The 10698-nt window shown below is 47.3% G+C and overlaps 1 protein-coding gene across 1 annotated transcript in view; it reads right to left on the bottom strand.

Annotated features, from left to right (window-relative positions):
* Positions 1-4110: 4110 nt before the first annotated feature.
* LOC105469441 (AHNAK nucleoprotein) overlaps positions 4111-10698 on the bottom strand; it is a 114941-nt gene continuing 108353 nt past the window's right edge. Inside the window, exon 6 of the mRNA XM_011720441.3 lies at positions 4111-4460. Coding sequence (XP_011718743.1) covers positions 4453-4460 — 8 coding nt within the window. The 3' untranslated portion in view covers positions 4111-4452. The remainder of the gene's footprint in view (positions 4461-10698) is intronic.

The following is a 10698-nucleotide window of genomic DNA, read 5'->3' as shown; positions in this document are numbered from 1 at the left end:
TTTCACAGTCACCCTGTGTGTGTAACCACGAGGCAGATACTTACAGAGCTACCTTTAGAGTTCCCTCTTAGGGCTAGGTGCAGTGGCTCAAGCCCGTAATCCCAGCACTGTGAGAGGCTGAGGCAGGTAGATTACCTGAAGTCAGGAGTTCAAGACCAGCCTGGCCAACATGGCGAAACCCCACCTCCACTAGAAATACAAAAATTACCCGAGCGTGGTGGCACATGCCTGTAGTCCCAGCTACAGCTGAGGCAGGAGAATCACTTGAACCCAGGAGGCAGAGATTGCAGTGGCAGAGGTTACAGAGGCAGAGGTTGCAGTGAGCCGAGGTTGCAGTGAACCAAGATCACACCACTGCACTCCAGCCTGGGTAACAGAATGAGATTCCATCTGAAAAATAAAAATAAAGAAGAATTCCCTCTTAGGCCCCTATCACAAAAGTAGGTACTAGTCAGCCCTAGGACAGGATAGAGACTGGATCAGAGGCTCCCTGGGAGCTGTGGAAGGAGGAGCAGGCCTTGGGGCATCAGGAGAGGAGAAAGGATTGCTGGGCTAGGGGAATCTCCTGACCTCCTGACCTTAGGTGTCCGGTCAGTCTGAGTCCATCTCAACTTACATGGAATTGATCCCTTTATTTTTATTTATTTATTTATTTATTTATTTATTTATTTATTTATTTATTTTTTGAGATAGGGTCTCACTCTGTCACCCAGGCTGGAGTGCGGGGTCGTGATCACTGCTCACTGCAACCTCCGCCTCCCAGGCTCAAGCAATCCTCCTCCCTCAGCCTCCTGACTAGCTGAGATGACAGGCGCACACCACCACGCCCAGCTAATTTTTGTATTTTTTCACAAATATGGGTTTCACCATGTTGGTCAGGCTGGTCTCGAACTCCTGGACTCAAATGATCCGCCCGTCTCAGCCTCCCAAAGTGTTGGGATTATAGGCGTGAGCCACCGCGCCCAGCCCTTATCCCCTTCTCTTGACCCTATTGCCAATTCCAGGCCTTCACCATCTGTGACCTGGATCATTGCAAACAGCCTCTACATTAGTTTCTATGGCTGCTCTAACAACTTACCACAGACTTAATAACTTTAAAGCACACAAATTTGTGATCTTCTCGTTCTGGAGGCCAGACGTCTGAAATGCATCTCACTGGGCTAAAAACCAAGGTGTTGGCAGGCTGCATTCTTTCTGGAGTCTCCAGGGGAGAATCTGTACCCTTGTTTTTTGCACTTTCTAAAGGCCACCCGCATTACTTGGCTCATGGCCCCTTCCCCATCTTCAAAGTCAGCAGGGCAGCCTCTGCAAGTCTCTCTCCGATGCTGATCTCCTCTTCTGCCTCCCACTTCCATTCATAAGGATCTTTGTGATTACACTGGGCCCATCAGATACTCCAAAACAACCTCCCCATCTCACAGTCAGCTGATGAGAAACTTGCATCCATGTGCAACCCTAATTCTCTCTTGCCAGGTAACCTAACACAGCCACAGGGTCTGGGGATTAGGATGTGGACATCCTTGGGGGGCCGTTAATCTGCCTCCTAAATAGTCTCTAAGATTTTAGTCTTGCTTCCTTCCCATGATTGCCAAAAATCAAACAGGAAGTTCATGCTTTTGCTTAAAATCCTTCCCTCTTCCTGGTCCCCTGTCAGATAAAGTCCAAACCCCTCACCAAGCCTTACCCATCATCAAAGCCTCCTGGAGATGGCCCTGCTTCCACTCTGGCCTCAAATCCTGCTGCTTCCCACCTACCCCTCGCTTTGAGGGTGGAGCAGTGGATGTTGCTCGGAAATAAAACTGCCCTCTCAGTAAGGCGCGTTGATTCACGTCGAGGCACAGATGTTCACATTTGAAACAGGCAACAAATCCATGCCATTCACACTTCCACACTTTTGCAGAAGCAGTTCCCACTGACCGAAATGCTTTCCCTTCCCAAAGCCCCTGGAAGAACCAAACTCCATCCTTCAAGACTCATGCAATACTTTAGTATAAGTAAAATACATACTTACACTAAAAATCGTTTCATTATCTAAAATGCACACTTAACTGGCATATTCTATTTCATTTGCTAAGTCTGGCCCCCTTCAGATTCTTTCAAGACTTAGTCTGTGGGCTCTTTCTCCCTGCTCTCCCTACCCAGCACTTTGTGCCCTGAGGTTCAGGGGCTCTCTCCGCTGCTGGGCTCCCACGCCCCTCATCTGGGGCAGCTATTTACAGTGGGATAAATCATGTATTTATCTTACTGTAGCATGTTTGCTTGTAACTGTTGCCTTCTCTAGAATGTGAGTCCTATGAAGGCATGATTCACATTTTAGTTATCTTGCTACTCATTGTAGAAAACTTAGAAAGTCCAAGAAAGCAAAAGGAAAATAAATCATTCGAACATGCATCTGCGTCAAGCACTCGATCATAGCAGCAGGATTCTACTTTGGACCCAATAGTGGAAAAATTGAAACGAAGGTGGAAGCCAAGACAGTAAATTAAGTACATTACAGGACTTGAGACCTTTTTTTTTTTGAGACGGAGTTTCGCTCTGTTGCCAGGCTGGAGTGCAGTGGCGCCATCCTGGCTCACTGCAATCTCCACCTCCCGGGTTCAAGCGATTCTCCTGCCTCAGCCTCCCGAGTAGCAAGGACTACAGGCGCCCGCCACCATGCCCGGCTAATTTTTGTATTTTTAGTAGAGATGGGGTTTCACCATATTGGCCAGGATGATCTCAATCTCTTGACCTCGTGATCCGCCCTCCTTGGCCTCCCAACCTTTTTATTCCATCTCTCTGCTTCCAGGAGGACCACATCAATAACCAAGTGGCCCCTGAGACATGACCCTGGACCCCCAAAAAGACCTCCCATTACTCTCTGGCTGACCCATTTGAGGAATTCATATGCTCTGTGGGCAGGAAGTTCTAACCAAAATGCCAAAAAAAGTTTGAAATTCATTGTATTCCATTGCTCCTTGCTTTTCTGTTTCTAGATAAAGATGAGATTAGTTGGCCAGGCATGGTGGTTCACACCTGTAATCCCAGCACTTTAGGAGGCTGAGGCAGGTGGGTCTCCTGAGGTCAGGAGTTTGAGACCAGCCTGACCAACATGGAGAAACCCCATCTCTACTAAAAATACAAAAATTAGCTGGGCATGGTGGCGGGTGTCTGTAATCCCAGCTACTTGGGAGGCTGAGGCAGGAGAATCGCTTGAACCCAGGAGGCGGAGGTTGCAGAGAGCCAATATCATGCCATTGCACTCCAGCCCAGGCAACAAGAGCAAAACTGCATCTCAAAAAAAAAAAGATGAGATTAGTTTATGAAACTGGATTCCTCTTAAACCATTCCATCTGAATGGTATTCATTTCATGCTTGATAAATTTCAAGACCTGATTATTTTGCAATATCAGTGTTGACAAAAGTTAAATATTAACCAGATAATCGAAAATTATCCTTTAACATCTACCAGCATAGATTAAGAATTTCAGACCGACCTCCAGCAACAGGAAACTTTGAAAAGGCGTGTGCCTGAAGAAATGTATCGATTGGCGTATTAAAAAAGTGCATTTATTGGCCAGGCATGGTGGCTCATCCCTGTAATCCCTGCACTTTGGGAGGCAAAGGCAGGTGGATCACTTGAGGTCAGGAGTTTGAGACCAACCTGGCCAACGTGGTGAAACCCCATCTCTACTAAAAAAAAAAAAATACAAAAATTAGCCAGGCATGGTGGCAGGCGCCTGTAATCCCAGCTACTGAGCCTGAGGCACGAGAATCACTTGAACCCGGGAGGCAGCGGTTACAGTGAGCTGAGATCATGCCACTGCACTCCAGACTGGGTGACAGAGTGAGATACTGTCTCAAAAAAAAAAATTACATTTCTCCTTTTTTAGATACATAAAGAGGAAAGAGAAAGGGGAGGAGGAGCAAGGGATGTAAGAGGGGGAAAGAAAAGAAAGAAAGGAGAGAATGCGCGGGGGTTCTCGGTCATGTGGAGGCAGCAGTCATGCGCTGACTCTGAAAACTGAAAGAAAATAAGGACAGCAAGCTGCTGCCTGTGGCCAACTCTCCCAGGGATTCTCACAACGCCAGGGAAGGGAACAGAGAAAACCACAAAGGCTGACACAAGAATAGATGCTTGATAAATGTTTATTGGATAAATGAGTGAAAGATAATCACCTGAGCTCCATAGCCGCCAAAGCCCCGTCTAGTCCCAAACCTAAGCCCACACTCTGTCCCCTTGCAAGTAAAGAAATGCACCAAGCAGAGCTTCTGCAGCAGCCCTCGGTCCGGCCTGGCTGGAGCTATAATCATGCATACTCCAAAAAGCCGCCTCGTGGAAGGTATTCCTTTAACTGCAGGTGTTTGTTGCTCTTGGCACAGCAATATGTAATTTCCCATTTTTAGAACAATGCTCCAAAGAATGGTCACAAAAACAGCCTTAAGAGGGGGTGGTTTTCTTCCTGGCCATTTCTACAGCCCTGTAAAACAACAACAAAGAGATTTTTATTCAACACACTATTTGCATCTCTCCATAAAATCAGAAGACAGTTCGTTAACTTTGCACAAACTGAAAGAAGGCCCCCCCACTCCTTGCCAGGGCATTTAAGCAAATGCTTGCCACTGGAAGGGATAGATTTGGAAAGGATCCTGCTGCTGGGACTCTTCTGGTCTTGCCACACCTCCCTCTGTGTGGTTTCTGTGAGGCCAGGGTGGAAAGGAAGCGTGCATAAAGCCCGAGTCTGTCCTTTTGGTGTCCCCTATACAAGCCTGAGACCAGGAGAGGACAGTGTGTTCCCAGGAACATTCAAATAACAGAGGAAGGTAGGAACCATGAAAGCAGCTGCCACCTCCAGCCTCAGCCATTAAGAAATCCTTTTCATTATCATCTCCAAACTGACTTTCTCTCTTCCCTTTCCTCTTCATGAACCCTTTCTGCTTCATGAACCCGAGCAATTGGCTTTGAGCCTTCATAGGCCTTCACCTTCCCTCCCTGTCATCTCCTGGAGCCTACCTACATCTTCTGTCCCAGCCCAGTGCCTCCTTCCTGAGTCACACCCAACTCATTCCCATCTGACTCCCATGAACACGCAGGTTGTCCTCTCATGGGCCTCCTGACCTGGTCTCTCTCACCTCCCACGTGGGCCTGCATGCCCCCGTCTCCATCTTACACCTCCCGCACTCAGCAAAGTGCAGCAACCCCTTTTCCAACAGAAACAAATCCAGCTTTCGGGCCGGGTGCAGTGGCTCACGCCTGTAATCCCAGCATTTTGGGAGGCCGAGGCAGGAGGACCACCTAAGGTCAGGAGTTGGAGACCAGGCTGACCAACATGGTGAAACCCCGCCTCTACTAAAAAAAAAAAAAAATTCAAAAATTAGCCAGGTGTGGTGGCACACACCTGTAATCCCAGCTACTCAGGAAGCTAAGGCAGGAGAATCACTTGAATCCGGGAGGCAGAGGTTGCACAGTGATCCAAGATCCTGCCACTGCACTCCAGCCTGGGCAACATGGCAAGACTCGGTCTCAAAAAAAAAAAAAAAAAAAAAATTCCAGCTTTCTTAATGCGACCTCATCTGGAACCAGGCCTCCTTTCCTACTTCATCTTCCACTAGTCCCTACACAAGTTTCAAGCACCAACCAAAATCACCTGCTCGCCCTTCCCGAACTTGACCTTGGCTCCGAGGAACTACCGCCTGCCCTCCCCCTAATTGAGAATGACCTTCCTGGTCTCTCTGTGCCTAAATCCTACCCATTTTTGAAGACTCAGCCAAATAATACCTCCATCTGACCACGCTCGTTCAAAATGCCCCCCTTTCCTTGCTGAAGCGCTGCAATTCTGCCCCATTTATTCACTACACGTTACACTTTGTGAAGAAGCCATTCGCATAACTTCTTTTTTTTTTTTTTTTTTTTTTTTGAGACGGAGTCTCGCTCTGTCACCCAGGCTGGAGTGCTGTGGCCGGATCTCAGCTCACTGCAAGCTCCGCCTCCCGGGTTCACGCCATTCTCCTGCCTCAGCCTCCCGAGTAGCTGGGACTACAGGCGCCCGCCACCTCACCCGGCTAGTTTTTTGTATTTTTTAGTAGAGACAGGGTTTCACCGTGTTAGCCAGGATGGTCTCGATCTCCTGACCTCGTGATCCGCCCGTCTCGGCCTCCCAAAGTGCTGGGATTACAGGCTTGAGCCACCGGGCCCGGCCCGCATAACTTCTTTCTTCCAAATGTGTGTTGAATTATTTAGAGGGCAAAGGTGCTAAGACTCTTTTTTTTTTTTTTTTTTTTTTGAGACGGAGTCTCGCTCTGTCGCCCGGGCTGGAGTGCAGTGGCCGGATCTCAGCTCACTGCAAGCTCCGCCTTCCGGGTTTATGCCATTCTCCCGCCTCAGCCTCCCGAGTAGCTGGGACTACAGGCGCCCGCCACCTCACCTGGCTAGTTCTTTGTATTTTTTTAGTAGAGATGGGGTTTCACCGTGTTAGCCAGGATGGTCTCGATCTCCTGACCTCGTGATCCGCCCATCTCGGCCTCCCAAAGTGCTGGGATAAACTGGCTTGAGCCACCGTGCCTGGCCAGCTAAGCCTCTTTAAGAGGCTTGGAAGGAATCAGGCACCAGGAAAGTGAAAGCTTTATTTATTTATCTTTTTGGAGATGGGGTCTTACTATATTGCTCAGGCTGGTCTTGAACTCTGGACTCAAGCAATCCTCCTGCCTTGGCCTCCCAAAGTGCTGGGATTGCAGGCTGGCCGCACCCGACCAGCTTTGACATTTCTACACATCTTTTATTGCACACTTGCTATGAACCTGTCGCTGAGCTGAGCACTTCTTACATACGACCGCATTTAACTCTCACAGTGGGACTAGAAGGGAAGTACCACTGTCGCTTTTCACAGACCAGGAAACAAAGGCTTTGAGAAATTAAAAAACTACCCAAGGGCCTCACTGTTTAAAAGGAGCGGAGCTGGAGTTCAAGCCTGGCTCACAATATTAACTGCACTCAAGCCAGGGGATGGGCTAGCCCATCCCCTCTCATTCTCAGAATTAACAACACAGAACAGTTAGGATGGACAGGGTGGGGAGGAAGCTGCAGGCTCTTTTCCTGATTGGAACAAATTCATGGAAAGGGTTCATAAAGGGCCTGGGCTTCCCAATCCATGTTTTTGTTTTGAAGAAGGTAGGGGAACTTGGGGTTCACACAACGAAGTTCTCTTTAAAGAATGGTGTTTGCAACATCTGATGCTCCGGGGGAGTAGCAAGCAACACAGAGAGCTTTGATGCTGTACCAAGACTCACTCTCAACATCCCAAGCCAAGTGGCAGCAGTGCAGAATACAGTGTTCAAGGCCTGACTCCCACACTGAGCAGCTGTGATACTCAGACAAGCTACTGTCCCTCTCTAAGCCTCAGTTTCCTCCTCTCTAGCAAGAAAAGAATATCGTTTTGACAGGAGGTTTCGATGGATTAAGGCAAACAATCTCTATAAAGCAATCAGGCACATATTGGGTGCTCCATAAATTATTATTGTTATTACTTCTCTTGGACATGAGAATCTGCATTTCTCTTCATTTTTAAAAAACAGAAGTATAGGTTGGGCACAGTGGCTCACGCCTGTAATCCCAGCACTTTGAGAGGCCGAGGCGGGCAGATCACGAGGTCAGGAGTTCGAAATCATCCTGGCTAACACGGTGAAACCCCGTCTCTACCAAAACTACAAAAAAAATAGCCAGGCATGGTGGCGGGCGCCTGTAGTCCCAGCTACTTGGGAGGCTGAGGCAGGAGAATGGCGTGAACCCGGGAGGCAGAGCTTGCAGTGAGCCAAGATTGCGCCACTGCACTCCAGCCTGGGCGACTGAGCAAGACTTTATCTCAAAAAAAAAAAAAAAAAAAATAGAAGTATAACATACATTCATCAGAGTACATAAAGTACACAATGGACAACTTGATAATCATTTTCATAAACAGGCATTTCTATAACCACCACCCTAGGCCACATAAGGAATATTTCCAGCACCCCAAAAAGTTCCCTCATGCACTCTCCCAATCCATATCCCCACCAGACAGAACCACGATTTGACTCATCATAGATCAGCTTTGCCTCCTTTTGAACTACATATTAATGGAATCAGAGCATATCATCTTTTCATCATTGCATAGTACTCTTACATGAATAGACCACCAATTTATCTCTCCAATCTTCTGCTGATGGGAATTTGGGGTGTTTCAGGTTTGGAGAAACTCCTTTGAACATTCTTGTCAGCACAGGCATCCAAATCCCTTAGGTTTTTTTGTTTTGTTTTGAGAAGGAGTCTCGCTCTGTCTGCCAGGATGGAGTGCAATGGCACGATCTTGGCTCACTGCAACATCCGCCTCCTCAAGTGATTCTCCTGCCTCAGCCTCCTGAGTACCTGGAATTACAGGCACTCATTACCACACCCAGCTAATTTTTTTGTATTTTTAGTAGAGACGGGATTTCACCATATTGGCCAGGCTGGTCTCGAACTCCTGACCTCAGGTTATCCACCCACCTTGGCCTCCCAAAGTGCTGGGAATACAGGCGTGAACCACCACGCCCAGCCAAATCCCTTACGATTATATACCTAGGAGTAGAATTACTGGGTTGTAGAGCAGGCATATCTATAGCTTTAATATAATCTGCCAAACAATGTTGCCAGTGGCTGTACCTCTTCCACACTTCCCACAGCAATACACAATAGTTCTAGTTGTTCCATATCCTCAGCAACACTTGGTATTGTGAGTCTTTTCATTTTAGCTATTATGGTGGGTGTGTAGTAGTATATTTTTGTGGGAGTTTTGTGTGTGTATGTTGTTCTTTTTTTTTTTTCTTTTGCACTCTGTCACCAAGGCCAGAGTGCAGTGGCATGATCATAGCTCATGGCAGCCTCAAACTCCTAGGCTCAAATGATCCTCCCACCTCAACCTCCCAAGTAACTGAGACTACAGGCTTGTGCAACCAGGCTCAGCTAATCTCCCAGCAAATTTGCATTTTCTGGTGAATGATGATATTGAGCACCTTTTCACAGTGTATTTGGCCATCTGTGTATTTTGTTACTGCCTGGTCAAGTCTTTCTCTCTCTCTCTCTTTTTTTTTTTTTTTTTTTTTCCTGAGACTGAGTCTTGTTCCGTCTCCCAGGTTAGAGTGCAGAAGTGTGATCTCGGCTCACTGCAATCTCTGCCTCCCAGGTTCAAGCAATTCTTCTGCCTCAGACTCCTGAGTAGCTGGGATTACAGGCGCCCACCACCAACCCAGTTAATTTTTGTACTTTTAGTAGAGACAGGGTTTCACCATGTTGGTCAGGCTAGTCTCGAACTCCTGACGGGTGATCCACCCGCCTCAGCCTCCCAAAGTGCCGATTATGGGCATGAGCCACCACACCCGGCCTCTGTTTCTCATTTTTTTGATTGGGTCATTTTAACTTTTCTTATTGATCTGCAGTACTTCAAATATTCTAGAAACGAATACTTTATCAGATACATGAGACTTGCCTTTTCATTTTTTTTTAATGGTGCCCTTGGATGAAGAGAGGATTTAATTTTGATAAAGTCCAATTCATCGATTTTTGTTCTATGGTTAGTGCTGTTCGCATTCTGTTTTAGAAATGTTTGCCCATCCCTAAGGCCATGAAGACATTCTCTGTTCTCTGCTCATTTTAGTCTTGCTTTATGTGGTATCTTCCTCTGGCATGGAGACAACTGATTTGTTGTTAATTCAACGAGGAGCAAAGGTCTCATAGAAAGACTAACCATGACCGGCTTGCATGATAAAACTCATACGATAGTGACTGCCTGGGCCTTTGGACTAGGCAGCCTGCCATCCTAACGTTGTTGTGTGGCATCAGTAGGTACCACTGTTGACCTGGCTGCATTGCTGAAATCCCATAGGAGGGGTCCCTAACAGAGATGGCATCTTCCAAAGTGAACCAGGAAGGAGAGGGGAGGACACCCATCCCTCCCAGTTTCCCTAGTTTTCTCATCTGTAAAGTGAACGCTGGTTAGTACTCTAAGGCCAGCGCCTTAAACTCGACCCAGCCCAGCTATGACCACTCTGCAAACACATCCTTCCCTATCCTGGCAACTTTGTCCAATCTCCTTCATAAACCCTTTTCCTATGCATTTTGCTTTATCCCTAAGTGTTCCTTTTCATTATCATTTGTCTAACCATTTATTATTTGTACTGCATTTGTGCATTTTTCTTTTTGGTTTGTTTTGGATTTTTGTGTGATTTTTTTTTCTTGAGATGGAGTCTCACTCTAGCATCCAGGCTGGAGAGTAGTGGCGCGACCTCAGCTCACTGCAACCTCCGGGTTCAAGTGATTTTCCTGCCTCAGCTTCCCGAGTAGCTGGGACTACAGGCACCCACCACCACACCCGAATAATATTTGTATTTTTAGTAGAGATGAGGTTTTGCCATGTTAGCCAGGCTGGTCTCGATCTCCTGACCTCAAGTGATCCGCCTGCCTACGCCTCCCAAAGTGCTAGGATTATAGGCGTGAGCCACTATGCCCAGCCGCATTCACATTTGTGTATCACATTTTAAGTATCTCCTCTCTTCTGTCTTTCCTTCCCTAAAACAGGGTTTCTCCATCTTGGCACTATTCACATTTTGGACTGTGCGGTTCTTTGCCGCGGGGCCATCCTGCGGGTGGCCTGATGCACAGCTATTGTGATTTCTCTCCTTCTTCCCACCTCTCCACTCACTGCCAATCAA

The sequence above is a fragment of the Macaca nemestrina genome, chromosome 12 (assembly GCF_043159975.1).
Source record: "Macaca nemestrina isolate mMacNem1 chromosome 12, mMacNem.hap1, whole genome shotgun sequence".
Classification (NCBI taxonomy): domain Eukaryota; kingdom Metazoa; phylum Chordata; class Mammalia; order Primates; family Cercopithecidae; genus Macaca; species Macaca nemestrina.
This window is presented reverse-complemented; position numbering and strand designations above follow the sequence as displayed.